We start from the raw sequence: 16588 nt of genomic DNA on the forward strand, positions 1-16588 counted from the left end.
CCTTAGGCTGGAGAACTAGGAAATCTGCAGGGTACTCCCAAGAGTCAATGGAGACCATCACATCCTCCACAATTCCCTCAGGGGTTACTGTGGAACGATCTGCAAGTTGCAGAACTGTTGTGGTCTTCCTCAATGAACCTTGGAGGTTGAGCTTGAGCATGGTGTCCTTGGTCATCACATTAATGGCAGCCCCAAGATCGATCAGAGTGTGTGGGACAATGGTGCCATTGATGTGCATATTTACTACAGGGCTTCTAGGGTCCAAATATTTTGGACAGATTACCTGCCCCAGCATCAACTCAGACAGCTGCCCAATGACATTAATGGAAGGCGTATCCCTCTTTCGCCTCCCTGGATGCTTGAAACACTTATCCTTAATCAACTTATTGTAAATGGGAACATCTTTTATTGCTTGGAGAAGGGGGATCTTTACACATAGATTTTTCAATTCTCCCAGAAGTTCAGTCTCTTTTGGGGTAGGCTAGAGTGGTTGGGCTAATCTCTCAGGAAAGGGTGGATTTACTTTAAGGTTGCTTTCCTCTCTTTCTTTCTCAACTTCCCTAGGTGGAGGTTGGTTATCCGGGAGAAATGTCCCAGATCTCAGGTTAATCTCCTAGATTTCCACAGCATAAATTGGATATGATGTCTCTCCACTGTATACTTGTTGAGCCTACCTGTTGTTCGGGTTCGGATTTGGCTGGGTAGGCATCTGGGGTTGCTTGGGTGGAGCAGAGTGTAGGAGCTGTGGTTGGGCAGGTGGTGGAGGCAATAGAGCTGGAGCATTGTTATACTGGGGCCTCCACCCCTGGAGTGGTGTATTCCACTGAGGTTGTGGCGAAGCATAAGGTTGAAATGACTGGTTGGATGGTTGGGAATGATACTGAGATGCATAGGACCAAGGAGGGGGTGTAGACCAGGAAGAATGAGTAGGGGGTCCTATTGTGGCCAGCAACAACCCCCCTTCTTATTTAGTTTTCTCACTAATACTAAATAAGTGGGGACCCTTATCCATAAAATTTTAAAAAATAAATTAGGACTTGTATTCCCTTTTTGAATAAATCTTACTATCATAAACTTAGGAGAATACCCGAAAATCTAAAAAGACTTAAGTTTTATGATAAGTTCGAATAAAATTGTTCACTCAATAAAAAGCGTCGCATCGCAAAAAGGTAATAGATGCTTTCCTATAAACAGAATCCTAAGATTGCGAAATCATGATGCGAAATTACATATTAAAGAAATTCATCGCATCGCAGTTTTCATGTGCTTCAAGTATCACTTAAAGTGAAATACCTCAAACCGTCGATATGCGATGGCGCATCTCGCAAATCACATTTCGCAGAAAACATATGGTAATGGATGATTACCACACGTAACGGATCAGCGATATTGCGAAGCAAATCGCAAAATTGCCTTATCGCAGATCGGCAGGGCTCAAAAAAGCTTTTCCATAAACCGATGCCCAGTTATGCACGTTAATGTTAATTTAATGAGTTAGTTGGTAATTATTAATGAGATATGGTTTTGATCTGATTGAAGAGCCATTTCTCGTAAGGTGATATATTTTATATTATTTTGGCATTTAAAGCTTTTCCATCACCTTTTTCTTATCATTACTCTTTCCTCATTTGCAAATTGCAGGAGCGAAAAGCAAAGAAGTATACATAGCAGTGTTCAAAATATTATGTGAAAGAAATGGAAGGCTCCGAGTTCTGAAGACAAAGAAATGACGCCCTTGTACAGAGACACCACCTGTAACAAAGATGCAGGTGTTACTACATGGGAAGGCATGCATAGTCTACTCGAGGAAGAAATCCCCAGAGTAATTGAGGTTACAACTACTGCAGACTCACGCGGATCATCTGAGGTGTCAATTACAGAACTAGCATGCTCGTTCTTGCACTGTATAGCAGCAAGGCCCAAGATTCTTCCATACACGGACATGGTCAAATGAGTACTAGATAGTGCTGAGATAACAGACCGATAGTTTAAGACTCAGAGCTGAGAACTCATGGAGTCATTCTTTCCACAAAATTTAAGGTTTACGTTCTCTCAACAAAAAGCGCGCAAGAGGCGAAAAATAGCACCAGGGAAGCCCAGATCAAGAAACGGGGGCAGCTTCCGACATCGCCGCAAAACCTCTTGAAAAGGAAAGCCTCTAATCACTCAATCGCCTGTAAGCCCGAAAAATTGTAGGAAAAAGTACTAAAGGCGAAAGGCAAAACTCGAGCTCTAAAAACCAGTAGTATTTATCAGGGATATCTTCAGGTGGTATGTAAATTTCTACCAAATGTGCAACATCTACAAACAAGATGGAGATAAAAGGCTCAAGAAATAGCATAATCCATCAAAAGGTTAACCAAGTTAAATTGGGATTCTTACTGGCAGTACTTGGTTAAACCACACAGTCAATGCATGACTCTCAAGTGTCTCACTAACTCTGCCGAGAAGATGGCGCCAGCACTTGTTGATTCCGTTTTCGCAGGACAGCTAAAGTCGGAGGTCGGCCAGCCAACTCTCCTCAAGTCGATGCTGGATGCTTGCGACTACAAAGATCAGATACATAAATAGTTAATTGCCAGTTTTACTTTTAGATTCAGATTTAGTTTTAGTTTTGCTTTATTTTTGCCTGAAATGAGGACGGTCATTTAAATCGCATCCTATATTTTTGTAATAAACTATTTTTAGATTTAGCTAGTAGTATTTAAACCCTTCTCATGCATTTAGAGAAGGGTCCTGAGTTTTATAAAAAACTTGTCCTCAGAACATGCACTTCTGCACCCTTCGAGGAGGTTTTGATGAATGAATGGAACAAGATTTATTGATATCTGTGTTTAATATCTGCTACTGAAATTTCACTTGTGTACTCTTAGTAGATGTTGAATTAAGAAGAAGATAAATCATTATTGCTAGAGCTCATGAGTAGAACTCGTTATAAATGGTACTTTTATCTCTTAATAATTTCTGCTTATGTGTTAAGGTGATATTCATGTTCAGCTATTTATGTATGAATGCTTGAATACTTGAGTTATCATTTTGCACTTCTGTATGGTGATAGCCATTTATTTATGCTTAATATATGAGTGACTTATTATGCGATATTTTTTTCACAATTGTTTCATCTAACTTTTTATACGTAATAATTTATCTTTATTGAATTCTGTTCTCATAGCAATTGAATGATCTTTATTACCAATTGCCATTAGAAATTATTTTAGATCACATAACTAAAAGATTAAATCCCGGGTTATTTTGAGAATTAGATATTTCTGTTCATTAGAATATAATTGCATGTTGTTAAATTAGATTTAGAATAAAAGCATTTTACTTAGAAGTTATTAGGAAAGAAATATCAATTCTCAACACACACACACATAAATTGGGAAACTGGTCCCATATCCCCAGTTGGACCCACTATACCAAACGGAAAAGGAGCTGCTAACCAAGGTCCGGACCGGGTGGGTATCCCCCTTGTTGTAGACCCGATTTTCGGGGCTTCAACATATTTGGTGCTAGAAGGAGGGCCCTGAACTATGAATGGCAAGTAAATCTAAATCTAAATACCATTCTGAGAGTAAATCGCCCTCACCATCTCCCCTGACTTCTCCATCGCATTTAGAATCTTTAAATCTTGAGCGAGAAGTCGATAAAACAACAACCACTGCCACAAACCCGAACATTTCAGAGAAATCTACTATTGAACCTCTTGAAGTTGAATCTTTGATCCATAAACTTCAGCAATTTTCTATATCACCCCAAAAATCTGAAAAATCTCAAGGTAGTGTGACTTCGCAATATAACCCTTCTCATCCCCTTACCAGATTGCAAAGTGAAAAGTTTGGTATCGAACCAACTGAATTACCTCTACCTACAAGGAAAAGAGCAAGGAAATCACCTAAAGGGTCTGATAGCGAGACTCTTTCGTCATCATCATCCATCTCAACCTCTCCACCGCGAAGTCAACCATCCACTCCTCCACTTCAAATTATTGTCCACCAGACCACTGGAACTTCAACATCTGCTTCTCAATCATCTGGAACTATAATATCCTCATCTTCCCAACCGCAAGGATCATCTTCTATGCTTTCCTCTATTAGTAGTTCAACGATGGCCCAAACTCCATGGAATAACCCAGGGGCAGTCTTAATGCCTGCACCCTTGAGTCAATTACCAGCCCATTTTGAAAAATGGCTGCCTAAGTTTAATCCTGAAGCAGGCATGCTAGTAGAAGAACACATAAACAACTTTATGTTATCTATAAACCTCAATGGGCTTACTAATGAAGACGCTGTCGTCCGGCTCTTTCCTTATACTTTGCAAGGAGCAGCCGGATCATGGTATTTCTCATTACCATCTGGATCTATCACTAGTTGGGATATTTTCCAAGAACAATTCTTGACTAGGTTCGGTGATGACAGGTCCACTGCAACACTGATCAATGACCTATCTAGCCTTAGGGCTGAATCAAGGGAACCTGTCAAAGATTTAAACTCGTGTTTCAATAAACTTTTGAACAAAATTCCTACTGCCTCCAAGCCTAGTGAAGAATTTCGAAGTGAATGGTACATATCTGATCTACCATCAAACATAGCAATCTTCGTTGATAGAGCTAACAAAACAACTTTAACTGATAATATGAAGGAGGCAATAGCGGTAGAGAAACGTATCATAGCCTTTGAAAAGAAAAACGTCGTTGATGAACGCAAATCTAAGAAGGTTACTTTTAAAGAAGATCCAAAGAAAAAACAACCTAAAGACCCGTTTGATTTAGAAGGATTGTAGAAAGTTTTGAAAACCATGTCTAATGAAATGGTTGAAATTAAGAAACAAGTAGCAGAGACTTCTTCTAAAAAGCCTTACAAGCCTTATAAAAGAAATCCTTCAAATGATCCAAAGCCTCCTAATGTCATCACAAATGCTGAATCAGAAGAAGAAGAGGAGGAAATTTCCAACAAGGAGCCTACTGATGAAGAAGAAGTTGTAGAAGTACAGGGAATGTGGGATTTCATCCTCCCAGATGAAGAGGAACAAGAGGCATCACCAGTTAGTACTAGAAGTATAAATCAACTTGATCCTCCTCAACCTACTTCTAAGCCAAAAAGCGCAAGCTCAATGTCTAAGGATAAAGTCGCAGGAAAGAAAACGTCACCCAAAGCAACTCAAACAAGCCCAGTCCAAATAGATTCACCAACTCCATCTAAAACATTGATTGTTTCTGATGAGATGGAGTATAATATCGTAGAAGACATGAAGAAGACTAGGGCTAACATTACTTTTTATGAATTGAGCAAGTTAAAACATCAACAAAAGCTACTTTTGAAAGAGTTACACGTAATACCAGTTACACCTTTGCCTGCTGTTGTAATCTCGCAAGCTTCTCACGAGATGGGAAGACCTCCGACTAATGTGACTAGTAAAGTTGATCCAAACGATATCACTCTAATTGGAGGAAGGTCAATATCTCATACCCCTCCATTTCTTCTTACTTATGAAGTTTTCAACAAAAATTTGCACAATTGTTTAGTTGATTCAAGAGCTTCATCCAATATCTTACCTAAATCAATATGTGCAAGGCTGAACGTTCAACCCCAAAAAGCTGCAGTACGCATAGTTCAGCTGGACTGGTCACAGGTTGAAGTAATCGGTGAACTAAATCAGGTTACCATAAGGTTGTCATCTAATCCAAAGGTATGTCAAATTATTGATATTTTAGTTGCAAACATTCAAGAATTTTATGGCTTAATTCTTAGCAGGGATTGGTTTGAAAAGCTTCATGGATATTTTGCAACCGACTGGTCACATATGTGGCTCCCCTACAATGGTAAACCAAATCAAATAAAGGTTGAGCGAGAAAGGCATCAAAAATATATAGTAACAGAATTGGAAGGAGAAAATGAACTTGTAGCATACAGCAACAATATAATTGGCAACTATTTTGTTGACTCTTTCTTAGGAAATTTCAATGCTCATACTTCGCCTTATTTAGAACATTTTGTTTTATCTCAAGTAGAAAACTTTTCTCAAACAGATAGTTCTAAATGTGTTAATTTCATAGATAGTCCTGTAAATAAATCTTTATTTTGGAAGTTATTTTTTGACGGTTCTAAGTCTAACGATGGAGCAGGAGTAGGATGCGTATTAGTTAGCCCAGAGGGAAACAAAACTATGCTAACTTGTAGACTCGAGTTCGATTACACCAATAATACTGCAGAATACGAGGCTTTAATCCAAGGATTATACAAAGCAATCGGACTAGATATCAAGTATTTACAAGTTTTTGGAGATTCTGAAATTGTAATTAGACAAGTACGAAACACTATACATTGTATATCAGGTCATTTAAAGCATTATCAATCTTTAGTACAAGATCTGACTGAACATTTTATAGCATTCAATATTTCATCAATTCCCAGACCCCAAAATGCTAGTGCTGACCTCTTGGCAAACGTAGCTTCCAAGCTCATTCCCTCAGAAGACTGTAGCCCGGATAAATTCTCAATTGAATTAATTTTTAGACCCTCGATTCTTGATAATATTACCAATTGGAGAATTTTCAACGATGATCCTAATATTGTAAGCTTCCTCACATTAGAGGGATCTTACACTAATCAAATAATAGATGAATACCAACATGACCAACAGTTGCAACAAGATAGCACTAATAATTCTATGCCAAAATCAGTGGTCAAATTGGAAGACCTATATGATTTGAAAGACCGATTCAAAAGATTTACCAATTCAAAACTTCAAAGTTCAACTCTGAACTATGAATTAGTAAATATAGGAACTGATACCAAGCCGCAGAATATCAATCTAGGTCTTGGCCTAGCCCTTGAAGAAAGATCAACGTACATTCGTCTCTTGAAACAATACAAAAGTGTCTTTGCCTGGAACTATGATGAACTTAAGACTTACGACACTTCTATCATTCAGCATACTATCCCAATGATAGATGATGAAAAACCTGTCCAACAAAAGCTGAGAAAAATCCACCCTAATTTGGAAAATCAGATTAAGTCTGAGCTCAATAAATTATTGAAAGCCAAAATCATTTTTCCCGTTCGACATTCTAAATGGGTTTCCAATATGGTTCCCATTAGAAAGAAAAACGGAGACATTAGAATTTGCATTGACTTTCGAAATCTTAACAAAGCCTGCCAAAAAGATAATTTTCCTTTGCCTCCCATGGAGCAAATATTACAAGCAGTTGCAGGATCAGAATTAATGTCCTTTTTGGATGGTTTCTCCGGCTACAACCAAGTTTTGGTCCACCCTAATGATCAATTAAAGACCACGTTCAGAACCAAATGGGGTACTTATGCATATCAAAAGATGCCTTTTGGTCTGATCAACGCTGGCGCCACATTTCAAAGGGCCATGGACATCACATTTAAGGGATTAGTAAACAAATCAGTAGTAATCTACTTGGATGACATAACTATATATTACAAGAAACGAGGTAATCATCTCAAAGATTTGAAACAGATCTTCCAACGTTGCCAAAGGTATGGAATTTCACTTAATCCAAAAAAGTCCTTTTTTGCATTAAGTGAAGGAAAACTTCTTGGATTTATAGTGTCAAAATCTGGAATCCATATTGATCCCAACAGAATCAAGGAGATTTCCGAAATACCCTTGCCTCACAACAAGAAAGCTATGCAATCCTTCCTTGGCCAGATTAATTTTGTAAAGAGATTTGTTCCAGACTTTTCAAGGATCGTATCTCCCTTACAAGCAATGATTAAAAAGAATTCAATCTTTAAATGGGGCCAAGAAGAATATGAAGCATTCAATCTGATTAAACAAGCAATTGTAAATGCCCCATCTTTAGCCACTCCAAATTTCTCCAATCCTTTCATTTTGTATACATTTGCCTCTGATAGATCATATGTTGCGATACTCACTCAAGCAAATCAAGATAAGGCGGAAGCCCCAATTGCCTTTTTCAGTTCAAATCTACAAGGGGCCGAATTAAATTATTCTGACGTTGAGAAGCAAGCTTACGCTGTTTTCAAAGCGATCAAACATTTCAGACCCTTCCTACTTAAAACCCATACAAAAATCATTGTGTTGTTTCCAGCAGTAAGAAATCTCTTAGTACATAAAGATTTGGGTGAAAAAAGAGCAAATTGGATTACAGCCTTACAAGAATACGACGCTGAAATTAAACCAACAAATATTATAAAAGGTCAAGGCTTTTGTAAAATGCTGGCTGGAGCATCGCTTATTTCCAAAATATCGTCTTCAGAAGTACAAATGTATGAGGTAAGCCTAAACGATATTGAATCATTATACGCTGATATCATATTTTATCTAAAGAATGGATATGCTCCTTCAAACCTAGATTATACAAAGAAAAGAGCCCTAAGGTTGAAGGCTAAGCAATATCAACTCGTAAACGATGTACTTTTTAGTATGAATTATGATTATGTTCTCCTTCAATGTCTCGAGAAAGCTGAAGCTGAAAAGGTGTTGCAGGAACTCCATAATGGACCAGTAGGTGGACATTATGCTGGATATACTACAGCACATAAAATCTTGTGTGCAGGATACTATTGGCCTATACTATTCAAAGATGCGCATAGCTACGTAAGGAAATGTCAAGTCTGTCAAACCACTGCTGGGAGACAAAAGAAACCATCGTTGCCTTTGCAACCAGTCAATATCGATCAACCTTTTGATCAATGGGGATTGGATATAATAGGTGAGCTCGTTCCTCACTCTTCTAAACAGCACAGGTATATCCTTACAACTACAAATTATTTTACTAAATGGGTAGAAGCAGTTCCTCTCAAGACAGCTAATGTTGAACACATCATTGATTTCATAGATCAGTTCATAATCACTAGGTTTGGTTTACCCTCCACTTTAATGTTTGATAATGCATCGTATTTTTCTAGCAATGATATGACTGAATTTGCACTCAAAAGAGGTTTTAAGCTTAAATACTCTACCAATTATTATCCGCAAGGGAACGGGTTAGCTGAATCAACAAATAAAAACTTAATTAGAATCATTAAGCGAAGCATCGATCAAACTCATAAGAATTTGCACAAATCCTTAACATATGCTCTATGGGCAGACCGAATAACGCAAAAAGCCTCCATTGGCACTTCTCCCTTTAATTTGGTTTATGGGAAAGAAGTGGTCCTTCCAACTCATCTAGTGATTCCCTCATTGGCCTTAGTTCAATTTATTGACGAAACACCAACTTCTTCCTTACAATTAAGGCAGCTGCAAATCCTTAAGCTAGAAGAGCAACGAGAACAAGCTAAAATAACTCATGCGCATCACCAAGCATTAGTAAAAGCTTCTTTTGATTCAAACATGATATCCAGAAAGGACTTTCAGATTGGAGATCTAGTTTTAAAATGGGATAAGGCTCACGAGGAAAAGGGAAAACATACAAAATTTCAACGAATGTGGCTTGGCCCTTTCCAAATCACAGAAATCATAGGTCCATCTACTTTTATGTTACAGGATTTAACAGGAAAAAGAGAATCTTTACCTGTTAACATTCAGATCCTCAAAAAATACTTTCCATAGGAGATCATTCTTCTATTGTTGTAAATTAGTTTTTTCCTTTATTTCGATAATAAAACCAGTTGTAAATGGTTACATTTGGAATTCACAAAAAAGACTATAATTTCTTTTAAATTTTGTTTTTTCGCTTGTATAAATAGGACTAATTTAGAAAATTGGACATTATTATTGAAATATACAGTCAAAGGCTATAAGCTTGAAAATGATACTAGTTTCAACCTTGTAAATTTTGATAAAAAACGACCTTTAGTGGGAATTTGTTTTATATTAGTCGAATGAAAAGTATCAATAACAAAACGAAGATTCTCTGTAGGAAAGCTCTTTCCAAATAAACTCTACCATTGTTGTCCAAACCTATTCTTAAGGAAACAATGACTTCCTCCCCACCTAGGGAATTACGAGCTTCAAGGAATAATCCAGCGATACACTTTAACTTAAAGAATAAGAGGTCTCATCATGAGCCGACTTATCATGATCATAGATATTATAGCTTGCTAACTTTGCCAAAACTGCATATCACAACAGGGCAATGACTCGAGATTATTGCAATCAAAAGACAAGGGGTCTCATCACAAGCCAGCTTGTTCAGAAAAGTTATAAATCAAGTGAGTGGCACTGTCATAATTTGGCTACCAAACCAAGGCATTGTTCTTTAAGGATTAAAAGAAAATAAAAGCAATAAGTGTGGATATGGATTTCCCTTTGAAAATCGTATATTTCTCCAAGTAGGATACAGGATCATTGCTGGGTAACAGGTAACCCTGTCAAGGCTATAAACACTTGCTGGCAGCAGAGGCTCTACCTACGACAAATGAGCATATTTAAAATTGATTTACAGAGAAGACTTTGTTTTTATCTTTATAAACCAAGTAGTGGTTGATGTAAATATAATGACTAGCTCTAGGAAGTAAATAACCAAAGTTAACATAGAAGAAACAAACTATCCTCAATAGCTGAAAGCATGATGTACTTTATCTTTCTATAATAAAGTTTGATTCTCTAAAAAACCTTCTGTTTTGGAAGTTTAGAAAATTCAAAAGAAAAGCAGAGATAACTGGTTCTTCCAAGTGAATCGCCAATTGTTGTGGCCAGCAACAACCCCCCTTCTTATTTAGTTTTCTCACTAATACTAAATAAGTGGGGACCCTTATCCATAAAATTTTAAAAAATAAATTAGGACTTGTATTCCCTTTTTGAATAAATCTTACTATCATAAACTTAGGAGAATACCCAAAAATCTAAAAAGACTTAAGTTTTATGATAAGTTTGAATAAAACTGTTCTCTCAATAAAAAGCGTCGCATCGCAAAAAGGTAATAGATGCTTTCCTATAAACAGAATCCTAAGATTTCGAAATCACGATGCGAAATTACGTATTAAAGAAATTCATCGCATCGCAGTTTTCATGTGCTTCAAGTATCACTTAAAGTGAAATACCTCAAACCGCCAATATGCGATGGCGCGTCTCGCAAATCGCATTTCACAGAAAACATATGGTAATGGATGATTGCCACACGTAACGGATCAGCGATATTGCGATCTGCAATATTGCGAAGCAAATTGCAAAATCACCTTATAGCAGATCTGCAGGGCTCGTCGTTCGAAAAATCTTTTCCATAAATCAATGCCCAGTTATGCACGTTAATGTTAATTTAATGAGTTAGTTGGTAATCATTAATGAGATATGGTTTTGATCTGATCGAAGAGCCATTTCACATAAGGTGATATATTTTATATGATTTCGGCATTTAAAGCTTTCCCGTCACCTTTTTCTTATCATTACTCTTTCTTCATTTGCAAATTGCAGGAGCGAAAAGCAGAGAAGTATACATAGTAGTGTTCAGAATATTATGAGAAAGAAAGGGAAGGCTCCGAGTTCTGAAGACAAAGAAATGACGCCCTTGTACACAAACACCACCTGTAACAAAGATGTAGGCATTACTACTTGGGAAGGCATGCACAGTCTACTCGAGGAAGAAAACCCCAGAGTAATGGAGGTTACAGCTACTGCAGACTCACGCAGATCATCTGAGGCGTCAATTACAGAACTAGCATGCTCGTTCTTGCACCGTATAGCGACAAGGCCCAAGATTCTTCCATACACGGACATGGTCAAATGAGTATTGGATAGTGCTGAGATAACAGACCGATAGTTTAAGACTCGGAGCTGAGAACTCATGGAGTCATTCTTTCCACAAAATTTAAGGTTTACATTCTCTCAAAAAAAATGTGCAAGAGGCGAAAAATAGCACCAGGGAAGCCCGGATCAAGAAACAGAGGCAGTTTCTGACATCGCCAGGCAAAACCTCTTGAAAAGGAAAGCCTCTAATCACTCAGTCGCCTATAAGCTCGGAAAATTGTAGGAAAAAGTACTAAAGGCGAAAGGCAAAACCCGAGCTCTAAAAACCAGTAGTATTTATTAGGGATATCTTCAAGTGGTATGTAAATTTCTACCAAATGTGCAACATCTACAAACAAGCTGGAGACAAAAGGCTCAAGAAAGAGCAGAATCCATCAAAAGGTTAACCAAGTTAAATTGGGATTCTTACTGGCAGTACTTGGTTAAACCACACAGTCAGTGCATGACTCTCAAGTGTCTCACTAACTCTGCCGAGAAGATGGCGCCAACACTTGTCGATTCCGTTTTCGCAAGACAGCTAAAGTCGAAGGTCGGCCAACCAACTCTCCTCAAGCCGATGCTGGATGCTTGCAACTACAAAGATCAGATACATAGATAGTTAATTGCCAGTTTTACTTTTAGATTCAGTTTTAGTTTTAGTTTTGCTTTATTTTTGCCTGAAATGAGGACGGTCATTTAAACTGCCTCCTATATTTTTGTAATAAACTATTTTTAGATTTAGCTAGTAGTATTTAAACCCTTCTCATGCATTTAGAGAAGGGTCCTGAAATTTATCAAAAACTTGTCCTCAGAACATGCACTTTTGCACCCTCCAAGGAGGTTTTGATGAATGAATGGAACAAGATTTATTGATATCTGTGTTTAATATCTGCTACTGAAATTGCACTTTTGTACTCTTAGTAGATGTTGAATTAAGAAGAAGATAAATCATTATTGCTAGAGCTCATGAGTAGAACTCGTTATAAATGGTACTTTTATCTCTTAACAATTTCTGCTTATGAGTTAAGGTGATATTCATGTTCAGTTATTTATGTATGAATGCTTGAGTTATCATTTAGCACTTCTGTACGGTGATAGCCATTTATTTATGCTTAATATATGAGTGACTTATTATGCGATATGTTTTTCACAATTGTTTCGTCTAACTTTTTATAAGAAATAATTACGCCGTAAGGCGTTTCCCTCTGAAATGGACTCCCCCAAATGCTTTTTTGTCCTAATCGTAGCCGTTGGATCTTTTGTTAGACGATTGAACAAAAATCAGTTGTCTAATTTAATCAAAAATGTTTTAAAACATTAAAAAACCTTAAAAAGCGTTATTAGGCGATTGAACAATGCTCTTCGTTTGACATCTGTGCGATTTTTCCGGAGGAGTTCCAGATATAGTCCATTTGAATTCTGAGCAGAGTTTATGGCAATGAACTCCAGTGCCGGCGAAGCCTTTTCGTGGCCTCAAGGATGGCGTTAAAGTCCCTTTTGTTGGAAAAATCAGGTGGGTATTTTTGAAGGAGGCAGTGAAAGTATGGCTGCGAAATCCGAAGAATTTGGCACTGTTAATATGGGGTATTGCTGTGGCAGTATCTGGAGCTATTCTTTTTTTGGTTCTGGTTGGCTTTCTTAATAGGGCTGTGCCTAAAAAGAGTGAGAGGGATGCCTGGTTTGAGGTCAATAATCAAATTCTAAATGCGCTTTTTACCATGATGTGCCTTTATCTACACCCACAACATTGTTATCATCTTTTACTTCTCATTAGATGGAAACCAGAGGACATTGTCAATCTTAGAAAGGTCTACTGTAAAAATGAGACTTACAAACCTCATGAGTGGGCACACATGATGGTAGTTGTGCTACTTCTGCAAATAAATTGTTTTGCGCAGTATGCGCTCTGTGGTCTGAATTGGGGCTATAAGAGATCACAGCGTCCGGCTATTGGAGTGGGTTTGTGCGTTTCTGTTGCAATAGGCGCCCCTGTTGCAGCTGGTCTTTATCTTATCCTGAGTCCTCTTGGGAAAGATTATGAAGCCGAAGGTGATTTGGAGACTACAGTTATAAGTATCACTGATGCAGATGCAGATGCAGATGTTATTAGGATAGATGATAACTCTGTGAAAAACAAATCTACATACGCGCGTCTTGAGAAGAAATACTCTCTTCTTAGAAGAGGTAGTAAAAGAATGGAACCTAAACCGGAATGGCAGGGAGGTCTATTTGACTACTGGAGTGATCCTTCTGTTGCAATTTTTTCAACATTTTGTGGGTTCTACGTTTTTGGGTGGAATATGGATAGACTGGGGTTTGGGAACATGTATGTGCACATAGTGACCTTCATTTTGTTGTGCATGGCCCCTTATTGGATCTTCACCTTGGCTGCTGTCAATATTGATAATGAGAATATTCGGGAAGGTCTTGGTATCACTGGGATCATTCTTTGCGTGTTTGGGCTTCTGTACGGTGGGTTTTGGAGGATTCAGATGCGGAAGAGGTTTGGCTTACCTGGAAATGGCTGCTGTTGTGGGCAGCCTAATGTGACAGATCTAATGCAGTGGCTTTTCTGCGGTGTTTGTTCTCTCTGTCAGGAGGTTCGCACTGGAAATTTCTATGAGGTCTGTGAGGATAAACTCTATTCTAAAAAATATCTTGGCCAAGATTCACAAGACCTGAGAGATGCTTCACCGAGTTTGGCTCCATTGGGTCATGAACCAAGATCACCAGCTTTGAATTCACCCTCTTGGTTCAAATCAGACATGTCACCAAATTTGAATGCTCAAGCTTCAGTGTCGCCAGTTTTGAGTCCAATGCATTATTCCATTGAAAACTCTCTTCCTCCACAGGGTATGCCCCTTGTGCGGGAAGGGTCGACATTTCCTTTGTCTAACTTTCTTTCAGCGGAAACTCATATTACGATTTCTCCAGATTCAGAATCAGCGGATGCACATAACGTGGCAGCTCAAACAGAAAATCTAAAGAGGGACGGCTATCCGATGAATGCACCCATTCCCCAGAGACTGGAAAAATAAGAATAGGGCATTAACGCAATCATACTCCTATGGTTGATGGCTGGAAGGTTAAATTGAATTACCCTGGAAACTCGTCCAATATTAAGATGCATCTAGACATTGACTTGTTCTGTAGCTTTCTGCAGTGCCCATTATTACAGTTTACACTTCAGGTTTGGTTGATTCTTTTCTTTATTCGATACAATGGTTAGATAGAAACGTTCATTGGCATTGTTCTTTAGTCCATGAAACCTTACCTTACTTAGAAGGGGTTGATTGGTGTAGGAACAACATTTCAAGCTTTACAGATCATCCATCCGTCTTTTATGTTGCTCCACGGACTGTGAAAGTAAGAAATGTGAGATAAGAGCAGTCAACAGTTCCTCACTGATGTATATTTGTCTGCAAATACGCAGAATATGAGATTCTGATTTTTAACTGTGTTGATGCAATTTAATTTTGCTTTCTCATCTAAATTATCTGACTGAATCCTGTGTAGTGAGTTAGTAATATATTTTGGGACAAATTGCATTACCTGTACTGAACCACATCCTAACATGGAATATTGCCCGTGTATGGTTTGCATTTATGTTCTGTACATTCAAATTTACATGATTTATGGTTCTATGGACAAAGCTGGATAGTTCTTTCTAATTCTTGATCACTATGTGGATCCAATACATTGAAATTGGAGCATTGCTGACAAATGAAGAGGATTTTAAAAGAAAAATTATGCCTTCATCTGATTTACAACCTGTGAGGGAAATTTTACTTCTATCTAGCTCAGGCAGCCTCTCCATAAAACACTACCTTTTGGTAGCAAAAGTGGAAAAAGGAAAACCTCTAGAGCTGGAGGCGAATGAAGAGGAGCAGGGCAAACTTTCCAGAGCTGGGAGGGAATGAAGGGGAGCAGTGGGAGTCTAACACAGGTCGACTAAAAGTGAGTCATGTTCGACTCAAGGAGACAAGGATGAGCTGGTCTGGTGATTCTCTACCCCCAGACTCGGTTTCAATGCAATGCAATGTTTGTTAACAGATCGGCCTGATGGAATCTAATGGCAGTGGAAACCACTTTGGAAAATCAAGTCCCCACTAAAAGCATGAAGCAAGGATCTTCATGTGGCTGGCCATATAGAACAAGGCCCTACTCTGTGTAAGTACTACATGGTACAGAAGAGGATTGGACATGGGCCAAGTCGATGTACTTTATACAAGCTGGATGAGGAAGCTATAGGAGATCATCTTGCCCATATTCTTCCCCATTGTGGGCTGGAATGGATAGCCTGATACGGGTAGGAGGTGCTGGGCAAGGTGAAACTAAAGTAGTAAGTTTTACACAGTGGCAGTAGAAGCCAGATTTAAAAGAGTTCAAAGCTTTACTCTTGATAGTTGGGAATTTGGTTTGCAAGGAACGTTGACGCTTTTGAAGGGAGATTCATCCCACCTTTCCAGTGTGCATCCCAGCACAGATTTATATTTGCTAGTTATATAACTCTTCCCAAAGCAATGCCTGAGAGGCAGCCTTTTCACGATTTTGACGGAGCAAGCCAAGGATCTCCTCTTAAATATAAATATAAAGCAAGTGGCATAATTTTTTTTTAAGACACCCACTTTTTCAGGGTCAAGGCCAGATTGGGAGAGGAATTTGATAGTTATGCTGAGCTCCTTGCTTTGAAATTGCTTATTAATATACTTTGTAAAAAGGGGTTCAAGCTTCAGATTTTTGGTGGTAATAAATTCGATGAAGGGTGAATTTACGATGGGGAAATGGTCTTAATTTTGATTTTTGATGAGTTAAAAGGTCGATTTCTGACTCCATTTCTTTTTTCATCATGCCTACAGAGAACTCAACTCTGAAATTGATCTCTGGTGACTCAATTGGTGGTAATAATTTGGATGAAGGATGAATT

The 16588-nt window shown here is 38.2% G+C and overlaps 1 protein-coding gene across 1 annotated transcript in view; it reads left to right on the forward strand.

The window, feature by feature from the left end:
* Positions 1–14787, forward strand: part of LOC149253026 (uncharacterized) — a 52171-nt gene extending 37384 nt beyond the window's left edge. Inside the window, exon 7 of the mRNA XM_089454345.1 lies at positions 13111–14787. Coding sequence (XP_089310471.1) covers positions 13111–14699 — 1589 coding nt within the window. The 3' untranslated portion in view covers positions 14700–14787. The remainder of the gene's footprint in view (positions 1–13110) is intronic.
* The last annotated feature ends 1801 nt before the right edge of the window (positions 14788–16588 follow it).

This window comes from Pinus tabuliformis, chromosome 7 (assembly GCF_031772625.1).
Source record: "Pinus tabuliformis cultivar Carrire ecotype Pingquan chromosome 7, CPIR1, whole genome shotgun sequence".
NCBI classification, from domain to species: Eukaryota; Viridiplantae; Streptophyta; class Pinopsida; order Pinales; family Pinaceae; genus Pinus; species Pinus tabuliformis.